Consider the following 27,217-nt stretch of genomic DNA (forward strand, 5'->3'; position numbering starts at 1 on the left):
ATCAGCAACAGTCAAATAGTTAAGTCAAGTTACGAAAGAGTTTACACTAAAGGTTAATTTGGGATTTCTGACACGCCACGTTTGTACGGTGGTCCATGCCACCATTAAATTTAGAAATCAGAGTTTTCATTGTAAAATTTTGCCCAAAGCAGTTTAGTTTGTACATGGTGAGAAGCCGTTCTTTACTTGGAAGCTTTCAAGAGAAATCCTAGTTCAGCATCAAAGAGTAAAGAGCCCACCTGATGACTACATAATTGGAAAAGTCAATAAAGGAGTTCAACTCCCACAGCTTCCTTACCTTGACTGCTCCGGTCATAGACAGATCCTGGGATAATAGCTTCACGTGCATCATACATGGCAGTAGTCATGAAACGGGCACCCTAAAAATGTTACATGAAGTTAGACAATAAATCCTTACATTTAGAACCAATGTTGCAAACTGAAAAGCATTGCAACTTTACTCTAAAGTTCTTCAGGGTAGGGATTGTGTTCGGTTCTACCTGTCCAAGTATCAAATACATTTCAGCTTTAGATATATGCATGAAAGACATCCAAATCTGCCATTTAAATCAGTCATTTATTTCCAGTTATTATTTTAAGTGTTCTTCAATTTAAAATGGGCTAGAGTTTCATGAGACTGACACCATTTTACAGTTCTTATCACACAGTTCTCCTTTGCTCTGTCCTCAGGACTCAGGGTATCACCAGAACCCAATGACAAGAGTTATTTGTATTTACTGCCACTGATCCATATTTAGCTGAAGATAGTAGGATAAAATCACATTTAAGCTTAATAAGTTTAGTCACATCTAGGAAATCTGACATTCTTACAGAATGCTTAATTTCAAAAACTACTGCCTACATTTAAAACCCTACACAAGAAAGATGAGATTACAAAAAGGCTTCTCATCCAGTTGGGCTGGCCCTGGAAGCAGATCTAAGGAGGCAACCTGCTTGGTGACATCCCACCAGCTAAGAAAAAAACCCACAGAAAAAACATAGTTGCTAGGACTGAGCAAGTGAGGGAATGAGCAAGCTCCCTCCCCGCACTGCTCTGCCTCTGGATCCCAGGGCAGCTTTCACCTTTCCCTCATCTCACATAGGGCTCAGCTTCACACCATAGGAAGTGGGGCTTCAAGATGCTATAGAAAGAGCCCTGCAGTATCCTGAAGTAGTGCTGCCCCTGAAAAAGCACTGTGCAGGCAAGGGAGAGCAGGACATTCACTACCATCTCCCACAAAAGTCAGCCCCACCACCATCAGTTTCTCACTAGGACCAAAATCCCACCAATCCCCTCCAGCCACAACCTTGAGATAAAGTGGGTCACAGGAAAATCTGACCATTTTACAGTCATGTTTCCCTTTCTCCCATATACATTTTTTAAAAAGACAGACTAGTGCATTTGTAGTAACTTACTGGGTTGATGGTATTGACAAGTTTACGGGGCTTGCTGAACTGCATAAGGCTTTCTCGGAGATTGTTTAGTGGTCCCTCTACCAGTACCTTCTGCTCCTTGTAGTAGTTCAGCAGGTGATTCCAAAGTGGCTGTTTAGACAGAGCTTTTGGGTTTCCAACAATAATTACTCCATATCTATGGAATAGCAGATGGTCATGTCAGATAAGTCAGCAGTCAACTGTAAAGCTTATTTTTAAGAAATTCTACATTAACCAAATTAACATGACATGACAAAACGCAGAATAAGATGTAGAAAGTTGCTCAAGTCGAGATATATTCTCCCTCTACACGGCTGTACCTCCCACTATCCTTATACGTATGAACTGCAAAGAGAATATAGTCCCAGCTCAACTAAGGCCTCAGGTTCATCGGCACACATCTGAGTGGCAGCTGAGAAGGAGGTTTTGTTAGTTTTATACCCTGCTTCCAGCTTTTCCCAAATCAGTGGAGGTCATAAAATCTTGCTAGTGGTTGTTTCGTGCATACCACTCCCAACAGTTTGCCCTACAGGGCAAACAGATTACTTCTGCCTATAGCAGGAATTGTCAAGGAGAAAAAGAAGAGAAGGAGCATGTGGGACTACAGAATGTTTAAATATGCTGCTTTTGCTGTGCTAGTGAACATCTGTGCCTGCAATTAAACACTTACAGCCTTAAATAAGGCCTCTAATGGCTATGGTTTGGAAGAGGACAATGGAAGTGGATGCAGCCACAGACTAGCTCCTTTCATTAGATGCCTTGATCTATTGCAAAATCCATTAAGGTAAAGCCAAGAGACATTGATCCTGTGGCCAATATTTATCACAAAAAGACTATTATGCCATACAGTCATTTAAGAAAGATTGCTGCAGTGATTTCATTATACTGGTAATGGTATGCTATATTGACTAATTTAGCAAACAAACCTACTGTGCACTTCAACCAGATTAGTTCACCCAAAAAACCCCTTTTAAAGTAAACCTGTGGGCATCAGTGAAACTGACAAAGCATCAATTTCACACTTCCCCACCCCTCAAGTGCCCCCCATGAGGCAGAGGCAAACTCTAGACCCATTCACAGGAGAGAAGAACCCAGAGAAACAATTGCTGAGAGAGAGAAGCAGAGCAGTCAAGGCACCCCAGCTTCTGCTGACTGTTGGAAAATGGGGAAAAAATGAATGACATGGAACTCCCTTTCTGCCTCAGCAAACGGATGTGAGGAGGAAGGGACATGCCTGTTTCAAGGTCAGACTCCTCCACAAATTGTCATTTTCTGACAATTTGTAGTCACTTGAATGTTAAAGCTATATGACCAATGTCATTTCAGTTGGTATGAGTGTTTCTAGAGATGCGGGAATCATTTTAACGTTCCTGTCAGCTTACTCAGATCGTTCTGTTCATCTTAGATTTCCAAAAACAGCACAGTTTTTGTTGGGCAAGAGCTCATGTAAGTAATAAAAGTCTGCTACACCTATGCAGAGTATTATAATCATACTGCACCTTGCTCTGGTGAGAGCCACATTAAGACGTCTGGGATCATTTAAAAATCCAATTCCTTGGTGCTCATTGGCTCTTACACAAGAAAGGATAATAAAGTCCTTCTCTCGACCTTGGAAAGCATCAACACTTGCAATTTCCACTTCCTGCAAAGGAGAACCACCATGTAAACTGTGTCCCATTCGAAGCCCAGTGCAAGGAGAAGAGAACTGTGTTAAGGATCAGTATTATAAAGCATTTTGGCGCAACATCTCTAACCAACCGCATCATTTTGCGAACAATGTTGTTCTTGTGACATTAGTGGAATGATCAGATGAGTTAATGAATAAAAGCAGTTTCACTGAGGGAGAAAAAAGCATTCTTGGTTTTAGAACAAATAACTGTTACAGATCAGTGCTATGCTATCATTCACTAGGCATACTAACATCTGTACCAGAAAAATAAATTAGCCCCGCTGCTGCCAGACTGCCCTGTGGACTCCCCACTATTCTGAAGCACTGCTATTTTAAACAGCACGAATCAGTGTTGCAGCTCTCAAGCTATCCTACTGGAAAAATCTGGATAACTGGCAGAGAAATTAGATTTGCTCCTGCCAGGAATATTCCACTAGCCTATTTCCATCAAAGTCTTCCTTCAGTGGAGGATATATTCACAAAACGTTTTCAGCATTACAAAAATGGGATTCTATTAAGTATACAACTTTGGTCTTGTTTGCAGCGAAGACCCAAGAGTATAATAGTCAGTATAATACAGTCATTGGGGTCTTTTAAAGTAAGCTGAAACTGGAATTTCAAAGTAACTTGAAAGTGAAAAGAAGACCAGAAATAAAGTCTACTGTGAAACCGTACAAAGACTCCATACCTGATAGAGTTTTGTATGCAAGGAACCGCTGAACTGCATGTACTGCACCAGGTAAGAGCGCTGGCCCTCATAGGGAGTAATAATGCCAATCTGATCAGGTTTGGCACCCGCTTTCAATAACTTTGTAGTTATCTTCTCCACATTAGCAGCTTCCGTCCTAGGAAGAGAGGTTTTTTGTTTTATTTTTTAAAGTCACTAAACTAGATATATTGCAGAATTAAGTTAAATAAATAAATAAAAGTTTAACCTGCTAAATACTTCTTGCAAGTTATCGGGACCTATAAAAAAAAATCAAGGCTCAATGCTGCATTAGCCTTTTGTATGAAGGCTATTTTAAGTGGAAAGTATTTTCTTATGCTTGCATTACTCAACCAGTTTGACTGATTCAAATCAAGCTTTGCAGACCATACATGGAAAGAAAGTTTTAGCTGAAAGGAAATTTAGTAAAAAAGCTATCTGCACCTGAAAAAGGAACAGGTTAAAATGGAAACTGGAACCTCCTCTTACATATGGTATTCCTTACCCAGCAAAGCTAAATACCTAGATGCCCTGGAATGACAAGTTGAAGTCTGTCTTCATCCTTCCAAAGCAGAGAATCTGTATACCTTACAGTTTATTGTGCAAACGTATTTTGGAGGAGATCTTAAAAACAGATCCTGTCTGCTGTATGGACAGTAAAGATCCCATGGGCACTTATTTATTCATTTTTTTAACATTGCACAGTTCTAAACTAAACTTCGCTTTCTGCCTGCTGTTGTATCATTCATGTGCAAGTTGGTTTCCTTCGGTGCTGCATTTCAGCAGTGATGGATAATATATTGTGATGAAAGGCACTGAGAGAGAAACCGTATTAATACCATGAGAGTGAAGCGGTGACAAGCACTCCCAATAGCTGCATAAACATAGAAGTAAACTTCCTGGGAGAGGTTTTAAAGGAGCAGGAGGGAGAGGGAGAAGCGGAAGGAGGAAGACGAGGGGAGAAGTGCCAGATTAAAGATATCCTTTTCCACTACATGTGTTTATTCTTTGCACTCTTTGACCTATGTTATCAGACAGACAGCTCCAACAGAAGCCTTTTTTCTTCAGAAGCTAGTGTATATTGGAGCCCAATGCTTCCATATAGCAGTTGACTGGAATTTGCTGCTGCAGTAATCAATTCACACCACACAGATCTGTGCTTGATGTTGGCTTGCTTTTGAAAGTGAGAACATGTATCCACAGCGTTACCCACCACACAAGTAAACTTAAATGGATACACAATTATTTCAATCTCTGGTGTTAGCAGGACCACGAATCCTTCTCTTCTACTGAATTAAAACAGTACTTTGGAGTTCAAATATCTGGACTAGGACAATGTTGTGTAACTATTCCAGTGTGCTGGCCTAAGGGACAAATATCACTTATGGTTATAGAAATTAATTTCTCATCTAAATGAGACAGAACTCTAACTTAGATGCCTAGGCTCATTTATACATCTAAGAACTTGTTTGCGCCCCCCCGCCCCATCACCACAATATCCAAGCACCTCCCAAATATTATGAATTTCACAACAAAAGAGCCCTGTGATAGGGGAATTTTTCATTTTACAGGTAGGGAACTGAGGCACAGAGATTAAGTGATTTGCCCATGGGTCACAGTCTGTACCCGAGCTAGGAACTGAACCCCCGTCTCTTGAGTCCCTCTCCAGTGCCTTAGACATAAGGTCATTCATCATCCTTCCTACAAATATTAGGAGAATCAATTAAGGCACTAAATGTGAAGGCAAGATAGGAAAAATTCCTAGGCACTTAAGTCTCATTGATTTTCAATGGGACTTAGTCACTACTGAAAATTTTCCCCACTTATATAACATTAGCATTGAATTTTATTTACCTGTTTAAGTAAGAGGTGCCTGAACTGGCAATTTCTTCTTGACCCTGTGTCACATAGAAAAACATTGGCTTATCTGGCTGGGGCCATTGGAAATCAAATCCCTTTTTCACACGGTCCGCTGAGGAGGAAAAAAATATAAGCCAGAACATTCACAACGCTCCTTTAGCGTCACACACCTTAAATGCACTGAGCAACCATTAAAATTAGCTGCAGTCCACAGTCAATGCCCCCATTTCAACAAATGTGGTTAGGACATTTTATATTAATGAATCCCTCGTTCTGATTCTCGGTGGATTGCATGCAAGTCAATTTTGGACTGTGCCAATTGTATTTTACCTGCAGTAACACCATTCTGGAGTGACCCCTCATAAAAGATGTTGGATGGAAAAGCACTAAGTGCAGGGTGCATACGATACTGCACTTGCAGGCGAATTGGACGGATACCCAGCACCACAAGCCTCTCAAAAAGGGACTGAGACAGGCCTGCCTTTGCAGCTTTTTTACACATCACAACAGGACCAAGCTGGCAGTGATCACCTACAAGGATCAGCTGTTAAAAAAAGAAAAGAAAAAAAAAAACATTCAACACTGACTATAGTATAGACACCTTAAGCTCTCACGCAGATGTCCTAGCTGATGCAATGCTACAACAGACTGATTTCAAGTCAAACTGAATGTATAGCACATTACTCTAAAATTATCAGCAAGAAAGCTGATGAGTTTCAAATATGCTTTATATCCAGTAACGAATAGCAGACCTTGTAGCCCCTTAGAGTCATCCAGAGGTGAAGTCTCCAGTCAGACCTTAACATGTCAAGCACACTGAAACAAAGATAGCACTTTGGAAAGAGGACAATTTTATTGCTGTCACATAAAACAAAAGTTGTTTGGACCTGCAGTAGGGAACTGTCTATTCAGAAAGTAGGGAGTTTTCACTCCCACAGGAGCACGAACAGGAAAAATGGCAACAATAATTTTCTGTGCATTATAAGTAGCGAATAGCTATCTGTTTGTATCTGCTTATGAGTTCCATTATTTTTCAGAGCAACCCTTCATACCTGTTTGGCTCCCAGAACAACTGGCACCATACATTCTGGTTCAGTAGCCTGTGTGCTTTCATCAATTAAAATGGAACGAAACTGCATTTTTGCAAGTCTTGGGTCACCTGCTCCCACGCATGTGCAGCAAATAACATCTGCATTCTGATAAACAGACAAAAACACGTATTTCAGCACCAGCACCCTCAGCACTGTTTTTAACATTTACTTATCCAACCTTCACTAGTCTGCAAAAAAATGACACATCCGAACAGAGAAAAGGAGTCTGTACCATAAGTAATTCACGCTCTGCTGTTCGTTTCAGTGCACGATAGCGTTTCTCATCAGCAGATGACAATTCTCCAGTTTCATCTTTCAGCTGCTGCAATTTCTGGAGCTCAGGCATACTACACAGCAAAGGAATTTGAAATCAAAACAATCATGTTTTCTTCTTAAAATTCAAGTGTACAACTCCTGATATTTGGGGTTCTAGGGCTCCCTTGAGCAGAATGGCAGTTGTGCAGTGGACTTTTTTTGTGTGTGGCAGTCATTGAATCATAGAATATCAGAGTTGGAAGGGACCTCAGGAGGTCATTTAGTCCAACCCCCTGCTCAAAGCAGGACCAATCCCCAATATTTGCCCCAGATCCCTAAATGGTCCCCTCAAGGATTGAACTCACAACCCTGGGTTTAGCAGGCCAATTGCTCAAACCACTGAGCTATCCCTCCCCCACCCTAGTCCACAAGGGACAACTGAATTCACATTATTTATTAAGTCATGGCTTATCCCAATCACTGCATTAGATCGAATGCATTTTGCCATTCTCATGTAGATAACCTACTGCAACACCAAGCACCCAAGCCATTTTTCTTGGACAACTTCTTACCTATCCATGTTTCTGATCTGGTTGTGCAATGCCAGGAAAGATACAGGAGAATCAATTGCCTCGCGGCTTTTAGCACATAGACGAACAACTTTTAGTCCTGTCTGATGGATCTTCTCAGTGAGCTGATCCACAGCTATGTTACTTGGGGCACAAACTAACACAGGCCTTAAAAATTAAACAAAAGAAAAAAAAATGTCAGCACAAGTGATGAGGAATTATAAAACTTTCCTAGAGGGAAAAAAGCTAATCAAGACAAGATCAGAATCATCCAAAATCTGAATATATCCTAAAGATAAGTTATTCACATATGTTTTTCAAATTCAGCATTTTGAAAGTCTTTCCAGGAGTGGCACACTTCTGGAAGAAATGTTCCAACTGTAGCAAGACAGCATTGTATTTTAAGTATATACTTTAATAGCTGTAGAATATAATTTCTATTTATCAATACAGAGAAAGTGCTTAAAGTATCACACAGCTTCAACATATATAAAATATTCAGTTATCAGTTAAAATTTCTTACCCATTGCCCTGCCTAGCTAAATGGTAGACAATAGTGGCTGATGTCACAGTTTTTCCTGTACCAGGGGGACCTTGGATAAGGCTCAGAGGACGCTGCAAGACAGTCTTTACAGCATAAACCTGAAAAAAGTTTTGCTATTTTAGCATATCATTTGTACTTAAAGTAGGTAAGCATAGTTTTTTCACTCAAGTTTATAATCCTTGTATGTAAATCCTTTATGAAATTATGGCTGACAAGAGAAAAGATAGGATTACCTGAGAATGGTTGAGGTCAGGAAGTCCTTGTGCTGTAAAACGCTTTGGCAGCTGGCATTTAATAATCACATCTTCTACCTCATGACCTAACAGTTTGTGGTAGATGTAGCCAGAAACTGAAGTTTCATCCACAGCAAATGTTTTTAAAGCACTCTGCATTCTGCAAGTGAAAACACAGATCACAAAACATGAACTAAATGTATTTATCCTCAAACTTCTGTAACGTGGAGGTTAATTAGGTACAAGACACAAAAAACTCAAAAACCCATTAGCTTAATAAGCAGGTTGGGGAGGAGACAAAACACTTTCAGCCTGGCAAACAGAGTTAGCCTTCTGTCATTCTGCTAGCAAACACTGAGCTCCCTATGTTCTTATGCAAGTGAACCATTGTGTGTTTCCAAAGAAGGAAAAACTCCAAGGAAGGCAAACACCACTACAGATAGTTAAGATTACTTTCCAGACGCCCCCCAGGGTTTGAGGAAGAGTTGTGTTAAAGCTTTCTTTCGGAGCAGCCACACATGGCTCACAGAACTCTGTAAATAAAAGTCTGAAGACTTTACTGTCCCAATGATTACTAAAAGATTGCAGTTCAGATTTCATTGCCGTTTTCAGCCGTTAAGGTTTTAGAGACAAAGCTGGATACTTATATGCGACTGAACTGTTACGTGATTTCATTGCAAAGTGACGGTGTTTTTAGAACAAACAGGCTAGCCAAAAGAAACCCAAAGTACCTACTTAGGTTGCTAGCCTGCTCTAAAGCCGGTGACGCCACATCTTCACTATTTTACCAGTGCTAGCTAGATTAAAGCTAGCATGGGTATGCCTATTCATGCTACAAGCACACCTTCACTTGCAGTGAAGACATATCCAAAATGGACTGAAGCTCTAGAGAATAACCAGAAAAGATGAAATTTGAGAAAAGGTTTGTCTCCCCTTTCTTTTATGTTAATAATATTCATGATACAAATCAATGTGCATTCAGAATGAGGTACACAAATGAGGAGTTCAATGATGCTTTTGAGATCAGATCAAGTTCTAAACAGAATACTCAGAAAGAAAATAGCTCTCTCTGAAGCAAAGGACCTATATGCTCCCAGTTTTGGTATGTGCACCTCATTTTCTTTCTGGAAGTGAACTTCATGGAACAGATACAGAAGTACTTCCTCCCCAGTAAAAATTCAAATTGAACTCTGGGAAAAAGTGTTTTGATTCTGTCAAACACCTGCTGGACTCTAAAATGTTTTCTGAATGCCAGTAAGTTTACATACCTGTCAAATGAAGTGGACTTCCACACAAAATCCACTTGGAAGTTATGAGTAACCTCCACAGGTGCTCCAACACTGCTCCTCAGCTCAATAGCTATCTCATCACCATAATCTGAAGAGCCTTGTTAAGTAGTAATTTATCTTATAAATTTGGAATTTATTTTTCCACTTTAAAAATACTGGAAAGTAGAAATATAAGCAGATCCGTGGGCATCAGCTGGACAGTGATTAAAGCAGTTAATTTCCTTTCTTCCTCTTTTCCTGTCTCCTGTGGGCAGATCATCTCAGGTACTTCTGTGGACTCCCATTATTGTAGTGTCTAAGCACTTCACAGTTTAATGTATTTATCCTCACAACCCTCCTGTGAGGTAGGGCTGTGCTATTACCCCATTGTACAGATGTGGAATTGAGGCACACAGAAACTAAGCGACCTGCCCAAGGTAACAAGTACTTTATGTGCATGAGTGAAAGAATTAATTTGGGCTGGAAGCAACAGAAACCTCCATTTTCCTCTGAAGAACTGCCTCAATCCCATTATTGTATCACTGAGATCAAACTGATGAACTACTCAAGTCACAGTGCAGCTGTGTCAGTGAAATGATCTGCATCTCTGGAAAAAAAAGTAAAGGATACTATCAGGAACTTTAATAACATGACCAATTCCTTTCCACAAAGGGGCCAGGTCTCCTTTATATCTCAGGCAGATTTCGTCTCCCTGCATAAGACGCATATCTAAACAGAAGAACATTCAAGCAGTTATTTTTGAAGTCTGTACTGGTAAATCAACCCTCCAACAAAAACAAAAGTAACAAAACTGTTCTATACCCCAAGACAGACCATCAGACTGTATGCAATTTTTATGTTACTTACTGGTTACAACACACCTAGCTCAAAACAATCTAAGAAGATATAACTTAGACATCATTACCCGAGTCAGTCTTTGGCAAAGTGAAGTAAGCAATTCTCTTCTTGTTCAAGCCCAGGTCCCATCTCACCGTGATGTTATCTTGGGTCTAAGTTGTAAAGAAAAGGCATCTTTTACTTTCTAAAAGAATTGTACCAGAGATGTTTCCTGACTATCCTCCTTTTCTGTAATGCTCAGAACAGCCAAATATTTACAAACACTTAGAGAGTTTATACCATTTGCATAACAACTGTATTTCTACAAAACTGAATTACTTACCAGCAACTGGCACCATTGAGGTACTGAGCCATCATCTCCAATTTCTTTACTGTTTCTTCAAGAATGCTGCTTTTGGCCCCAAAGATGTTGAATTTCAGGCACTGTACATAAGCGTGTGCGCTAATCACATATGCCAGGTGTTTATGTGCCCCCATACGACACCCTAAGTTCCGCTTGGAGCCCATCTGAGAAATCCAAAACTGGCAGATAGGCAAGTGTGGTTCCATGGAGGAGATGACCCAACAGAATGCCAATGAAACTGGTAACAGTTCTCTCAAAGTTGGGATGTCCTCCACAGAATCACATTCTCTAAAGACTAAGAAGGAGATTCCCTCTCAAAGAAGGAAGGAGAGACTAAGGATTCAGACATGTTTCAAAACCCAGTAGCACCACTGTTGCTTTCTGTCATACACCCCACCCCCGCCTCCAAGCTCTTTAAATTCTGTGTGATCATTTTCCATCTACCTCCTATGGTACAAGTAATGATAATGGTGACAGTTGCTACTGTAGTAAAGAGCCTTACGTTTATTTCACTTAAATCTTCTCTTTTCTATTGTTAGGAGCCAGGTGTTTCATATTATCAATTTGAACTGCTTAAGTATAACTAAATAATAAGCATCTTTCAATGTTTCAATCACACTACCTGGGACTCCTTGAGTTTCTTGTCATAATCTGCTTCAAGCTTGACTAGAGGTCCAAAAATATTTTGGTACTGATAAGCATCCTCATATCTAAGTAAGACATGCTGCGGTTCTTCATCAACACCAGGTTTTTCCAAGTCTTCAAGGGTTGCAGATGGATTTTCCTAGAATTGAGAAACGGTACATTAAGTTCTAAGGCATGAGATCCACAACGTCAAGTTGACCAGACTTTCGTTGTCAAAGCTGAGATAAGAGTAGTGAACAGTACAGGGATAGTAAAGTAGATTTTAAAAACTGTTTCAGACTAAAAATTCAGTCCTCTAAAAAGTGACTAAACACAGCATCACTGGGTTTCTTATTTACCAGCTTTGGTTTTTTTGTTTGTTTTTTAAACTGTTATCCCCACAAGCTCGGACTTGGACATGAAAGTTAAGTTGTGTTCTCTGGGACAGACACCACTATCAATAATAAATGACCCAAGGCAAAATTCTGACCTCAATTAAAACTGTGCAAACTCATTAAAATTGCTCTCCCTTAGCTGGGTTGTCTCTGAACTGCTATTAGAAGTAAAAGTTTGTCACTGAAGTTAGATAAGACTGAATACCAAGAGCAGACTGGCATCTCCTTACTCAGATATTTGTATATAATCATTGCTTAGAGTAGAACTGAACTTTAATCTAATATGTTAATACAGGTAAGGAAATTTGGTTTTACAAATACAGTTTAAACTGGCAGTGTCCTTTCAATGTTAAATGATCGAGTGTGTTGGAATTTTGTGATCTACTCAAAAATGCAGACTGCTAACAAAAATTCAGAACCCAAAGCATTATCCACTATTAACCAAACAATCCTTTCTTCCATCCGATTAGTAATCTCCCAAACCCTCACTCTCATGAACTGCTATCCTATGTCCAGTTTGTCAAGACTTTGGATGGTAAAGTCGGTGTGGGGAACATGTCTGCATGAATGTAAAATGCTCTGTAAACCTATGGCATAATACAAATGGTTAATAAGGAGGTCTCTTCCATCATGGTTAAATACACAGAATGTTTAATATTTGGCTACACATTCCTAATTTAGAGTGGCACATACCTTCCAGAGTTCTTCCAGTTTGTTAATTTGTTGAGCTGTAATCTGACGTGCTCTCAACTGCTCCTGTTCAGAAGGAATCTTTACCAGCCAGGAAAGGAAACAGCGGTCTTGGATAAGAGGTTGCCACTGTGAGCTGTCCCAATTAATATCCTTTAAACTGCTCTGACTGGCACACGGTTGCCTGCACAATCAAGATATTGATAATGAATTTATTAAATTAGACAAGTGTTAAAACAAGTTTACCCATGTGAAGTTATGCTTTTGAAGTCAAATCTTTCAATATTTTCAAAAATTAAACTGGGCCAAGAGGCCACAATGATTAGATGCTGCACTTGCCACTATGATATCATGGAGATGAGCGCTCTCAAAATATTCATGAATGATACTGCATCACTTTGACAATCCTAGCATCTAAGGTAGCAAGTTCCTAAGAGTGTGCCTCTGATTCAGTTACTGTTCATTAGGGTGGCATACAGAACGGAAACAGAGGACTATTTCTAATATGCCATTACATAATTAAATAAGAGAATAGAAGCTTACCATAGAAATGGATCTTCTACTGCCAGATAAATGACAAGCTATAGCATTCATCAGATATAGTAGAGACAATTATTTCATGACTATGTTCTGTTATAGGACCATTTTCAATTTAATATAGGATTACTCTGCTCTTAAACAGCTGTAATCTTATGGGCTGAGAGAAGTCTTGTCAGTCTGAACCACAGTACACCACTCTAGTTAGAGGTTAATGTGCCAGCTTCCAAATAGAAGTGTTACTTTGGTATATCGGACATAAAATTATTCAAAAGTTTAATGTGTTTAATGAAAGGAAAGACTCACCGCCTGAGACTCCCTTCATAAAACTAGGATGATTTCCCAGAATAAAAGAAAACGTATTTATTCCAATATGCCTTGGAAAATGTTATTTAATACATGAAGCCTAAGCACTCACCCACAAACTGCCCGATGACAGCTCAGAATGCAAGAAATATTTTTGGTATTACGTGAAAACAGGAAGTATTGCCCTTTAGAAATACATGTGGCTATCCCATCAAATTCTACTCTGTTTTAGCCTTTATTTGAACTCCCCCAAAAAAGAGATTCTCTCACCTGCATAGTAATACGACTACTGAGTCAGCCTTAGCCGGAATGAAGCCAAGGAGGAACACATTACGACATCCACAATTATAACACTCTAAGACAGTCTCTCCCAAAGGGCCATCTTTGTGAAGAGTCACCTCTTTACACTTTGCTCTCACAAGATGATTTACAATGTGGCTGAAACCAGAACACACACAAGTTCGTATGCAGTTAATGCAGAAAACAATTCTGGCCACTAGACTCAGTTTTAATCCTAATTTAAAACAACAGAACAGATCAGTTGGCACTAAACACAAAGAATGTCTGTTACAAATACTTGCTATTTTTGCCAACAGAAGTAGTTAACCACCAGCACTTCACTCAGCTGATGAGAAGGTGCTGTTCCAGGGTTTGGTCTACACTAGGAATTCATGTCAGTATAACTATGTTGCTGAGGGATGTAGAAAATCCACATGCCTGAGTGACATAATTATACTGACCTAACCCCCGGTGAAAACAGTGCTATGTCGACAGGCAAGCTTCTCCCATTGACATAGCTACAGCCTCTCAGGGAGGTGGAGTACCTACACTGAAAGGAGAACTTCTCCCGGTATAGGCAGGGTGTTTCCTAAGTGCTGCAGCTACTCCACTGCAGAGCTGTAAGCGTAGACAAGCCCTTGGACAGATGGGAAGGAATGACTTGGCTCCCAGGGAAAACACACATTTTTTTAAAAAAATTAGTAGTTAAATCAGGGGCTTCATTACAGATCAACTGCAGGGCAAGAGCAGCAATTATGGATGCTGCTGAGCATCAGCAGGGGAGAGGAAACAAAGTTCATGCAGTAGACAAATGGCCATAGAAACTATGGCTAGCTTCACTCAGACAACTCTCCTAAGTCACTGACTGAGGAGGTGATAATTTCCTTGGTATGTGCTGGTGATAATGGGAAGATTGGGTGGGGAAGGAAGCTAAAAGTTCACATGCAGATCCACAGAGTAAATTTCTTTTAAAAAAGGTTAATTGTGCATGTTAAAAGCTCAAGTGGATGTTTAAAAGCCAACATTCTTTTGGAGTCAACAATCACATGAGAAAATGAAGTAGGCTGCATCAGAAACTTAATTTGTTTTTCTCTACAAACAGAATTTATTATTGCCACTTCCATCATTTAGTCATTTACCTGCCAGATGTATTTCCACGCCCATTACAGAACCACTTCTTGCTGGTATTGCAATAAACCACACAAGCTGGGTCATGGATACCACAGTAACTAAAATCAAAGAGGGAAAAGTAAAAATAATCAGGTAACTATTTATGGGAATGTACAATTAAAAACGCACAGACCATTCACTGAACTATAGACGTAAGCTGAAACTGGCAACTAGGCGGCACTAGGGAAATTGTGTGAGATGGGTTAAACTATTATTCCAAACTCTTAATTTTCATTTTGACAGAATCTTTGTAATGCTCTGCAATTCAGACTTTAAACCACCAAGTCAGCCTCAGACACTTCCATCCAAGTTTCACTAACTAAACTCTCATTTTGAGATTAAACATCTCCCAGTTTTAATTGAGATAAATATTTTAGCAGCTGAATTTATATGAAAGCGTTCTTTGCCTCACGTATTATGTATATAGTGCCTTGCCAGAGAGCACTATTCCTTGCTATGATACTGTGTTACAATATGCAGAAACTGCAGTGGACTAGTACTGTTAAGCTATGTACCTGTTGCTTGTATGCTAATTGAGCATTTGTGTATTTACTACACAGGACTCAAGACTTCAGTTGGTCACTTCTGTAGAGTACCTCCCATCCAAGGCCTTCAGAACATTTTACAACCATTAAATTGGTCTTCAACACCCCTGAAAGCTGGGTAAATATCCCCACTTTACAGATAAGCAACTGACTCAATCTGTTAGTTTCCCAAAAGTTACAAATCAACAGCAGAGTTAGGATTAAAGCTAAAATCCTATTTCCATTCCTGTGTTTAACCACTGGACTGCTGCTTCATTTAAAGGCAGAAAGAAGGTTATTTATGTTGGGTAAGAAGGAACTGCTTCACTAAAAGGTGTACAAAATGGCTCTCAAACTTATTAATTTTTAAGTTTGGCTACAGTGAAACAGGATATATTTACATCTTACATATTTACACCAATTCCAGTGTCCTTTTGATATTTATTGGGTATGCAACGTCATTAAGATGTATACAATTTTCAATGTGATTACTTAAGCCTAATTGAGGCTCCCTCTGAAGTTCATGCAGATCTCAGACTACCTGCAAGCGTGCACAGGAAGATCCTTGGTGTAATAGGTATCTTCTTCATCTTCTTCAAAGTTTAATTCTGCAAGCAGTTGGCTGGTTTTAGCTACATTATCATCCACTGCACCATTCTGGAGGATCCCATCAGGACCATTAACCTAAAAAAGAAATTTGATAGCAAGTTATATAGTCAATGCCCCAATTATAAATTATACCCCATGCCAGAAAGACTGGGGTTGGGGCACTAATCTACTTCACAAGTGCTTATGATAATGTAACAAGTTTTTGAAAGGGTCTAATTTCGAGAGAAAAGTAGTTGTAAGAAAGGATAATACTGAAGTATACAGTGGTAACAAAACAAATATTGACTGATATGAGTCTATATGAGAGATGCTAGAACAATCCAATAAAATAAATATGGAAAGTTTAAGAATATAGATGGGCTGCTGTTCTGCCCATAGTCAGAATTTAATCAAACAACAAATTATGCTCCCTCCCCCCAATATCTATTTCTGTTGTTACTGGCCCACAAGGCCAGAATCTTTTGTCTGGCACATCAAAATTATTGATTCCATTACATGAGGACATCAATGAGTAAATGAACTCAAACAAAAATAACCTGTTTTTGTAAGTCTAGTTAAAAAATGAGAAGTACAGAAAACAGATTTAAGCAAAAATTGTTTCTAAGCAGATCATCATTCAATGCTCTCCTTGAGTGTGTCTGATGCTCTTTAACAAAAAGTACCTAATGCACAAATGCAGTAATATTAGCTATATAACATACTGCATCACAAAATACTGTGCATATTAGAACTGGTAAGAAAATTGCTATATATGATAAGACTTTTTCAAGCTTGTTTTAGCTATTTCATGATTCTTCCAATTCAAAACCCAAATAATGCCTTTTTATCACTACAAAAAAATCCAAGACAAACTATGCAAGACTCAGTCTGAACAGACAGCCTGTCTACAAAGTTTCAGAGAAACATGATTTCAAAGATCCAGAACAACAAAGCCTGTACAACAAGAGTGACTGCTCTACACCTTCACTAATGGAGCACTATTCACCACTACCATGCAGTTCTGCATCACTGACTCAGGATGTGTATGAGCAAAGTTAATGCTCCAAATCTCAATCTTATGCATGCTACAAATATATTTTGTCCCTTTTTGCTTATGTCACATTAGCTCCTCAAACACTGGAGATAAGCACAAAGAAAACGTATGCAATAAAATACTTTCAGGGATATTTAGAATGCAGTAGCTGAATTACCACTTCTCCCAGCATCTCTGTGGTGCTTCAGGATTGGGTGCTTCTGTTACTAGTAATGAAGGTCATCAAGAAAAGAATCTGACTCAGTGTATCAGATTAAAGCAGCCATTGCCACACAGAGTTAGTTATAGGTGCTCTAGTTTAATTTCAGTGTCAATTATAACATTTAGAAAGCAGATAAATAATTAGCTTGTCACACACTCATGCAAATTGGCTCAGCTAATATATTGAAAAACAAAAGAAAAAGAAACAAAGCCAGGATGTATGTCCCAAAAAGTTTTGTCCACCCCACCCACGTATCTGACCTATCATCTTGTAAGAAAGATCATGCCACAGGCAAGCAAGGAATAACACAGAGGAATATTGCTTAATCCCAAATCCACCTTCAGGTATGAAGTCTGGGAAAACAAACACCACAATCTGAGCATATTGATTAGCATAGGCTTAATCAACATAACATTTTGGAACAGTGCTATTGACTAAAGTTACTCCACAGAAGAAAGACACTCTCAAGGGACATATGATATAATTAAATTCTTCTATGGGGATTAGGTTAATTAGACTGGATCAGGCAAATGCATGCCAAGTATTTGCCTCTGAATGTCATAGTAAAGGGAAGTTTAATGCTTAAGATTTGGTCAGTGTGAGGCCCACAATTTGGATATTAATTTAATATTTTAATGTGTTTACCATGTCAGACATTTAACGCAAAGTCTATTCTTGATATCTACTTTCACCTTCAAATTATTTCTTTAGTTCTCTTAGGCAATGAAATATGCATTTCCACAGAGAAACTCGTTACCTCTATCCTCATGACAAGATGGTAAACCTTAAAAAAATGAAATCCAAAAAATGCTGGCTTCTGACCTCATTTCTAAGTTTCTTCAGACTTTTGTTGTCCCCATTAATAAACTCAAGGATTTTCTGAATAAACCTCTCTGCAGTCTGAGCAAAACCAAGACCAAGGAGTGATGGAGGCACATTCTTTCTAGACTTCATATTAAGAGATAAAGTGCTGTCTGAACACTACATATCTCAGTGAAGCAGCCTTATTTTTTTCTAGAAGTATTGCAAAAGCTACATAAAATTAGAACAAAATAAATCTGCTTCATTGCATGCCTCTCATCTAGATATCCAAGTACCCCATAGTTAATTAACACCCAATTCCAGAGTTAATCTCAAAATCAAGTAAATTCTAATTTACAAAATACAAATTAGAATGGACTAACACTTGCAAGCTAAAAATATATCAGGTTGTGGTACAAGGCACAGGACCAAGCACCTTCCATCCAACCTAAAAGTATGGCTCTTTAGTGTAACTACCTCCTCAAAGTATTGCTTGTATTTAAAAGATCTGTAGTCAGCCCAGGGGCTTAAAGAGTGCTGCTATATGAGGAATCAAGGTTCACAGAGGAAAGAAGAATTCCAGTGGCCACAGGGATTGCAATACTGAACAACAGCATGTCGGATTGACTCCAAAGACAGACAAATTCAAACTTCATCAGCTAAATGACTGCACAACAGTCCCCTGGAAGACATAGAAAAGATGATAACCGGTAACTTCCTTAAATATATAGAGCAATTTTGTAACCGTAAAATATCATTAATGGGCCATGAAACATGACAAAAGCGTATTCAGATCTTCAAATAATTTGAATTTCTTACAGTACAAATATGAGCACATACTGGTGCACTATGAATGTAAATGGCCTAAATTCAAAAAGCAATTATACATTAAACTTGTCAATTGCCTTGTCTGTAATCAGACTGTTTGGCTGCTTATATAAATTTAGATGTCAAAGTGGATAATTAGCTTCTGTGGAACTGTACAGGTTTTCATTTTAAAGGGCACTGAAATTAAAAGTATTTCAACAGCTAAGAGCAGAGTTGTGCCGTACTCCTGCAACAACTGACCATGTCAGCTACACCCAAGATATCATACGGAGCTGCGTGATGTCACCTGTTGCTAGGTACAATCAGTAGCCTAGATTCAGGGCTTGGCAGGCAAGTAATAAGGAAGTGATTCAACTACTGTTTCAAAACCTTCTTGTAATTTTAGCCTATATACATATTGTTAAGGATCTGGCACAAACTGCTTATTAAAGAAGTCTTGTGTTCATCTTAAAAAATGAATTTAGCACCCTAGTAATAAACATTTTGAAAGATGGGAGCTTAGACAAAAATACTGACACCACAAAAGAGTTGGTCTGTCCTTCAGCATTTTTGTTCTCTTCCCTTGCAAAACTAATCAGCAACACTATCAGACTCAGGAGAAAATTACACAGCGCATTATCCTGTTTAGGTAAAGTAGCTGAAAGATTCTTTGAATAGAGACTTCTCCTGAATATATGACTACTTCCCAAGTCAGTGGTAACAAAATATCATGGAAGTGCCATTCTAAATTTCTGAAAGAAAACAACAAAAAAACACCAGTGTCTGGCAATCCCCTGATCTAGACATAGGTCGAAATGTATCCACTTATTGCCCTTCCACTTATAAGATAGGTACCAAGCTTAAAGCTACAGTGGGATAAACATTAATGACTTAAACAAGTATATGGAACTCTTCCAGCATTCACATAAACAGGCTTCATTTCAGGCTACAGGGCTATGTACTGGGTGGAAGACCCATTCCAGCACAGCACGGTTGTTGTCCCCAGGACAGGACAGCGTACTGTCCCATCATGAGTATTTATTTTTTAAGCACCCAGAAATGTGCTAGGTACCTTACCAAAACAGAGAACCCCAAACAGCTCACAATCTAAGTTTAACACGATACAGAAAATGAGAATCACAAAACAGACAATGGTAGCAATCAAACCATGGTTTCTCAGTAAGATGTACAAATCTTAGGGCACTTGGGCTTTGTCTACCTAGCATATTATAAGGTTTGATGTTAACATGCTTACGTATTTTAAAAATTAGCGTAGACAAGGCACACTACTTTTCTACTGTAAGTGCTTACATGGCCCCCATTACTATAGTACCCGAAGACGTCAATCTTTAATGTTTATCCTAGAAACACCCCTCTGAGGTGAGGCAGAACTATTATCCCCATTTTACAGATTGGGAACTGCCAGAGAGGCTAACTGATTTTCCCCAGGTGACAAAGGAAGTCTGGTAAAGCACAGAATTGAATCCAAATCTTCCATGTCTTAGGCTAGAGCCCTAACCACTGGACTATCCTTCCTTTCCTGATGTAGTCACTCAATCAGTTTAGCACATGAGAGAGAGAGAGTGTGACTTGTCTACACTAACCTTCAAAAACTTGTAAGTATTAACTTACTTATGCCAACATTACAAATTAAAATGCTAGTTTAGAGAATACTGTGAAGAGTGGGGAAATGGAAAACAAACAAGCTGTAAGAGACAACGGGGTAAGACAGCAAATAGAAGCTGTAGTGAAAAAATCAGAAACATCATAGTGCATCTAAAAAGGCCAATTATGTATGAGCTACAGGTGGCTGGTTGAAGCAGCTGACTTTTGGCAAGAAAAAATAGTATGGCCATTACTTTTGCACTGCTGACCCCCTTATACCTTTTGTCAGTGGTGGGACACCACCCGACTTCAACAAATGCTCAAATTCATGGTTTACCATACATTAGAGGAAGAAAGTCATGATGGAGAGAAGAATCAATTGCCCATACTTTGTTAGAAGAGTGGGTGAAGGAAACATATTTAACTCTCTCCCCTCCTAACACCTAGGAGTTAGGGAGACATTTGAACATTACTCCATAGCAAGTAAACAATGTGCTCATATTTAAAAATAAGATTAAACTGGATTTAATGAAGTGAAAAAATACTTAAAAGTGATCAACTTTCAGGCCCTATAAGTTATATTTTTAGTTACTTCTCCTGCACAGGCAGATTACAAATTTATGTATCTACTTAAGGCAGGAAAATATTTCCCAGAAGCCTTTGGGAAAGACCCCAATCTATATGACCTCAAGTTGAGTCTGCTAAAATGTACAGGACTGGACAGCTACATAACGCAATTAGATCTCCTTAGTTTTGCTATAGTTCTTGCTATGTTGTGGTTCAAAAGGAACATTGCCTGTACAACATCTAAAAAAGAATCAAGCTGTGAAACAAGTATTTGGAGGCAAAATGAGTATCAAGAAAAATATGACAGTTTGTAAAAGTGTCTTAAAGACATTGTTTCAGCAGCTTGTTAAAGAGATATAAAAACAACTTTTTCCACAGGATGGCTACAGATTTTATCTGTTAGTACCTAAACATACTGCACATAGGTTTTAACTTCTGCATTTGTTTTCCTTTCTAACCACATATTTAAAGGAAACTGTATTTGGTATTAATCCTCAGTCAGGGAATTTTAGCACCTGTAAGACTTCTAACCAGAAAAATCTGAAGGGAATATTAAGCAGATGTGATAGAACTACGAAGTATAATTTATTTAGAATCTTACAAAAGACCTTAAAAACTTTTGGGAGGACAACATATGATATTAGTATGGTTCTCTTTTGTAGGATGTGTGATTATTTCTATACATGTAGAAGATTACTGTATAGGTAATCTAACTAGAAGGTTATATACAAACAGCATGTGGATAAGATGGTAACCAAGTGAAGCATGAAAAAATGCAATTTTGTTACTCTTTCCACCTCTTTTATTTATTAATCTTCTATAAAAAAATCCTCTGTCTCAATATATATATCTAATTTGGGTTTTTGCTAAGATCTGATAACAGAGTAAAGAGACCAATAAAGATGAACTGAGAATCCTTTTAACTGCCATGACTTGAGTTTAGGAATCTGGGTTTCTCTTACAGTAAAACACATCAAGAACACCTAAAACAGCTCAGGGAGTTGTATCCCCAATTCTGCCTTAGGCAGCTGACAACTGTAGGAGAGAACAGAACTCTGAATATAAGTCTTCATAAGTAAAGGGAGAAATGAAAGTCCGCATAGTATTCTTGAATTGGGATCTTAAACTTATTTTAATAGCACTTCAATTCACCTTTTAATTTGCATTTTAATCTGTACATTTTTACATGTTTACAAACAGCTCATTGTTGGTATTGGGATTATATCAGTATTTGCTTGTCTATGAAGTTTGTCCATGCAGTTGACTAATTTGCATATTCTGTGATCTTTTTAAGTATTACAGCAATTTTGAAGCTTCAGGTTTTTTTAAAAACAGCAATGTAATTTTTTTCCCACATACAGAGTCATAAAACCTAAATTTATGTTACCCTCAATTATAGTATTTCAAACTTTATGCATCCAATGAAGTGAGCTGTAGCTCACGAAAGCTTATGCTCAAATAAATTGGTTAGTCTCTAAGGTGCACAAGTCCTCATTTTCTTATTGTGTACATGTATCCCACTGGTTTCAGAGTAACAGCCTGTTAGTCTGTATTCGCAAAAAGAAAAGGAGAACTTGTGGCACCTTAGAGACTAACCAATTTATCTGAGCATGAGCTTTCATGAGCTACAGCTCACTTCATCGGATGCATACCGTGGAAACTGCCTAATCCCACTAACTTCCTCTTTTCTTTCCCTCACTATTCCAAGAAAATCCTGGTTTCCCGTCTTTTTCAATATCAATAAAGACACTACACAAGGTTAATGCATAGTGGTATATTCGTTGCCATCACATTTCCCTAAAAACATTTTCTATTTTGCCCATTACATTTTAAAAGTCTCTAAACTTCAATCCCAGGTTGTGTTGACAGGCACATACACACATGCAAACCCACAATAAACCAGCTTAGCAACAATGCCATGGGAAAAGATGGATAATGGGGGGGGGGGGGGGGAGAGAGGAGGAATAGTTTAGAAACATGAAATGTTTTCCAGAATTTGTTTCCTCAAAATAAATCTCAGCGAGGGAAGGGGACATGCCACCGGACTTTTTCCTGGTTTTCCACGAGCAGCAAAAGCTAGATAGGGTTCAGCCAGCTGCTCCCCACAGCGACACTTCGCTACCGCAGGAAGTCACAAATTCTTCATGATGCAACCGCGAAATGGGACACTTTCGCAGGGTTTCCCCCGTGCCCGCCATGTGTGTTCAGAGGGGAAAAGGGCACCGGCCCCAGTGCCGCCCTGGCCCGCAAATCTTCGCAGCCCGCGGGCGCGGTGCCCCGGCCTGGGCCGGCGGGAGCCCTGGCCGGGCTAAGGGCGGACAGGGCTTTCAGGCCCAGCTGCAGAGGAGCGGCCTGGCCCGCACCGGGCCGGGAAGCGGGGCTCCTTTCCGGGGCGCGCTGCCGCGGCCGCCCACGGGGGAACCCCCAGCCCAGGGCCAGGCCGAAGCTCGGGGGAGCTGGGCGGGGGCCCCGCGACAGGGGCGGGCCCATCGCTCAGCCCCACGCTCCCCGGGCCCCCCACGGCGGAAGGAAGCCGCCGCCGCCGCCCAGGCCACCCACAGCGCGGACGCACCTGTGCCTCGATCTGTCCGGGCGGCCCCTGCCCCGGGCCCGGCGGGCCCTGCCCCGGGCCCCCGTGTGCGGGCCCGGGCGGGGTCTGGGTCTGGCTGGGGAGGGTGAAGTCGGTGAACTCGAACTCGGAGCCCTGGGTGTCGGCGCCGAGCAGCTCGGCCTCCTCGGTGTCCAGGAAGGTGAGAGTCTGCGAGCTGGGGCCGTACGCCTCCACGCTCATGGCGGCGGCGAGGAGCGGGGCTCCCCCCTCAGGCCCGCGGGGCCTCGCCTCACGGAGCCCGGCGCAGCGCGCTACGCGAGGCCCTGGATCCGCCGCGCGCACCAGGCCGGACGCCAACGAAGCAACCGTCCCCTGGGCCGGGCGGCCGGACGCAGCCGAATCAACGGGTGCGGGCCGCAGCGGGACCGATCCCGAGGCGCTGGGAGCGGAACAGGCCGGCCGCCACAGCCGCGCGCCAGGCCAGGGTGACGCGGAACGCACGGGGACGACGACGCGGCGCGCCCCGTACGCGTGGAGCCGTGACGCACGCACGCACGCACACCCGGGGGGGGGGGCCGAGCGAGGCCGAAACCTTAGGCCACGCCTCTCCCGTGGGGGGGTGGAACCTTTCGCTGCCCCCTCCCCCCTGGTCATGGTGCGGGAGGAGGGAGTCTCTGCCCCCCATGAGTAGGGGAGGGGGGGTCTCTCACTGCCCCCCATGAGTAGGGGAGGGGGGGTCTCTCACTGCCCCCCATGAGTAGGGGAGGAGGAGGGGGTCTCTCACTGCCCCCCATAGGTAGTGGTGGGGAAGGAGGGGGTCTCTCACGCCCCCCCATGAGTAGGGGAGGAGGAGGGGGTCTCTCACTGCCCCCCATGGGTAGTGGTGGGGGAGGAGGGGTCTCTCACGCCCCCCCATGAGTAGGGGAGGAGGAGGGGGTCTCTCACTGCCCCCCATGGGTAGTGGTGGGGGAGGAGGGGTCTCTCACGCCCCCCCATGAGTAGGGGAGGGGGGGTCTCTCACTGCCCCCATGAGTAGGGGAGGAGGAGGGGGTCTCTCACTGCCTCCCATGGGTAGTGGTGGGGGAGGAGGGGGGTGTCTCTCACTGCCCCCCATGAGTAGGGGAGGAGGAGGAGGGTCTCTCACTGCCCCCATTGGTAGTGGTGGGGGAGGTCTCTAGCTGCCCCACATGGGGGGAGGTGGGAGGTCTCTCTCTGCTCCAGTGGTGATGATCTCTAATTGCCCCCCTTGGTGGGGAGGGGGTAGTCTCTAATTGCCCCCTCTGGGTTGGTGGAGGTCTCAGGCTGCCCCCCACCCCAACACACACACACACACTGTCAGTGAGGAAGCTGTCCCCTTCCCCCAGGAGGTTGAGATGAGGGGAAGCTCTTTGTTATTAGAGCAGAATGACAGCAGAAGTCTCTGCTGCCTTTGGTTCATTCAGGGGGTTTTTCACCTTCCTGTCACCAGTTTGAATCCAACCCCAGCCCAGAATGATTGCATGTCACATCAGCTGCTTAGTTGCCCCCGTTTGAAGTGAGTTTGGTGGGTCTCAATCCAATCCTTAGGGACGCTTGTTTACATCTAAAAAGCCACCTCTGCAATTGGTGATGTGGTTAAAGCAGGGTACTTGGAGTCAGGACTCTTGGGTTCCATTCCCAGATCAGAGGGTGTGTGACGTAGTCGTTAAACAAGAGTGTGGGAAGCAGGACCCCGGATTCATTTTCCCTCTGTCTGCCTCAATTTCCCATCTGTACACTAAGAATACAAATATACATATCACATGAAGGTGTGAGTATTAACTAATGTTTTAAAGTACTGTGAGATAGTCAGAAGGTGGTAGAGAAGTGTTAAGTATTATTATTATTATTTATGATTTATACCAATTGGAACTTGGGCTGACAGTTGCACGGGGGCAGGGGCGAATAATTGAATGGGCTGTGGAGACTGAAATCCCTGCTCATCATTAGAAATAGCCCTTCCAGGTCAAGACTGAGCAGTAGTAGTGATGAGTTTTTAGCCTGCCAGTCATTCAGGGGAGTCCCTTCTTGTGAAAATAGAGCCTGAAGACTAAGATAAGTTAGTCAAATGAGCCACTAACGGTAAGAGGCAGCATGGAAAACTGATTGTGGCAATAAGTGTCCACAGTCCCTGCTGCTAGACTGTAACATGGCAACAAGTTAAGTCATTCCATGGAGTTTCCACAGTTCAACAATAACCCAGCACACGTAGACTCATGTGCCAAGTGTTTGTGTGTAAAGTATAAAATCAGGAGTAGAGTTATTTTCCGTCCTTCAAGTCTCAAAGACAGCTTCCCCTGTTTTAATAGCCTCACTATTTCTAGTCTTCCATGGAGAAGGATGTTAAAATGACATAATCAGATTTTCATGACCTGGGACTTTCTGTCCTGTGTGCTATGACAGGAGAGTTATTGGGAAAGGGAACTGCCAGAGACTTACAGTACCTCTCTGTAGTTTACAACTTCCCCACGCTACAGAGGAGAGGAATAAATCAGGCTTGATCTATGCACTAGGAACAGCAGAGAGACAATTATCTGGGTCCGAGACTCCTCTAGACCTGGGCCCCATTTGAGTCATGAAGCTCTGGACATTCATAGGCTTCCAGGGATTTTCATGAAAGAAGTGCTTGTGAATACACCATGGTTAACCGTGGGTATATATAGGCCTGGAGATAGTGGAGGCTGTTGACAAGCGGGTAAACAAAGCTCACAGAAACATCTCAGCCAGTTTAGAGCTGAGAGTAAAAATCATACTCTCTCTGATTCAAAGTCTAGGCTTATCCCAAGGAGTTTGCCCACCACATGGAACCCCCTTGTGAAAGAAAAATCATAAATTTTATTCTGGTGAATGGCAACAGTCCAAACAGCACTGAAAACTTAAACCCTGTTTATCCACAACAGACATGGCCTGGGCAGTTGCCATGCAAGCTTCTCCCATACTGTTCCCCAGTAATATACCTCAGCTGTGTTTTGGAGGGAATCCATTTAAAACTGAGAGCATTGTCTTTTCTTCTGAGATTGCCAATAAAGGGAATAATTGTGTCAGTGGTTTTACAGTATAGAAACTGTGCCACTAGGAACGTGAGACCAACAACTCCTTTTACAGAGGTAAGTTTGGTAGGATTAGCGTTTTATCAGTAAATGTTGGTAAACGTCAATTTCACCACACACCACTGAAAAATATTTCCATCAAAAATAAAAATTTACATATAAGCAAAGTAAGAGAAATGCTGCTTGAGAACTTATTAGAGTTGGATTTAAGGGTATTTACTTTGTATATTTTGATATGTCATGTTGACAATTTGTGTTTTAACCATTGTAAACCTTTAACTGTTAAAATCTCCACATTTACTATCATTAAGTAATTATTGAATTATAATTCCCCCCATAATTTCCTGAAACTGTGAAAATTTAAATAGATAATGCTTAAAACTCATAATTTTGCACAACTGTGAAAATGTAAATTGATAAAAATTGAAAAAAAAGGTTTAAAAATAAACTTTGATATTATCCATCAAAATTAAAAACCATAGTCCATTGGATGATAGCAATTATGAGTAGCTTATTATCAATCCAGGCCAGATTCACCTGGTGACCTAGAGGTTTTGAAAGATTTTGCAACCTATTTGCAAACCAGTAGCGCTTTCATTTTTCTGTAGACCCTCCTTTT

At 41.0% G+C, this 27,217-nt stretch overlaps 1 protein-coding gene across 2 annotated transcripts in view; it reads right to left on the reverse strand.

Annotated features, from left to right (window-relative positions):
• UPF1 (UPF1 RNA helicase and ATPase) overlaps positions 1 to 24,050 on the reverse strand; it is a 28,151-nt gene extending 4,101 nt beyond the window's left edge. Inside the window, exons 1-20 of one of the 2 annotated variants that reach the window (XM_073323805.1) lie at positions 23,552 to 24,050; positions 15,897 to 16,039; positions 14,801 to 14,890; positions 13,653 to 13,820; positions 12,543 to 12,723; positions 11,453 to 11,614; positions 10,555 to 10,639; positions 10,260 to 10,358; positions 9,630 to 9,747; positions 8,362 to 8,521; positions 8,108 to 8,226; positions 7,588 to 7,752; positions 6,993 to 7,107; positions 6,722 to 6,865; positions 6,000 to 6,213; positions 5,664 to 5,781; positions 3,792 to 3,948; positions 2,934 to 3,076; positions 1,417 to 1,591; positions 299 to 380 (exon numbers count right to left, since the gene is read on the reverse strand). In XM_073323805.1, the coding sequence (XP_073179906.1) occupies positions 299 to 380; positions 1,417 to 1,591; positions 2,934 to 3,076; positions 3,792 to 3,948; positions 5,664 to 5,781; positions 6,000 to 6,213; positions 6,722 to 6,865; positions 6,993 to 7,107; positions 7,588 to 7,752; positions 8,108 to 8,226; positions 8,362 to 8,521; positions 9,630 to 9,747; positions 10,260 to 10,358; positions 10,555 to 10,639; positions 11,453 to 11,614; positions 12,543 to 12,723; positions 13,653 to 13,820; positions 14,801 to 14,890; positions 15,897 to 16,039; positions 23,552 to 23,770 (2,857 nt within the window). In that variant the 5' untranslated portion in view covers positions 23,771 to 24,050. The remainder of the gene's footprint in view (positions 1 to 298; positions 381 to 1,416; positions 1,592 to 2,933; positions 3,077 to 3,791; positions 3,949 to 5,663; positions 5,782 to 5,999; positions 6,214 to 6,721; positions 6,866 to 6,992; positions 7,108 to 7,587; positions 7,753 to 8,107; positions 8,227 to 8,361; positions 8,522 to 9,629; positions 9,748 to 10,259; positions 10,359 to 10,554; positions 10,640 to 11,452; positions 11,615 to 12,542; positions 12,724 to 13,652; positions 13,821 to 14,800; positions 14,891 to 15,896; positions 16,040 to 23,551) is intronic. The other variant, XM_073323806.1, reaches the window with a different exon arrangement.
• Between the last annotated feature and the right edge of the window lie 3,167 nt (positions 24,051 to 27,217).

The sequence above is a fragment of the Lepidochelys kempii genome, chromosome 25, assembly GCF_965140265.1.
Source record: "Lepidochelys kempii isolate rLepKem1 chromosome 25, rLepKem1.hap2, whole genome shotgun sequence".
NCBI lineage: Eukaryota > Metazoa > Chordata > Testudines > Cheloniidae > Lepidochelys > Lepidochelys kempii.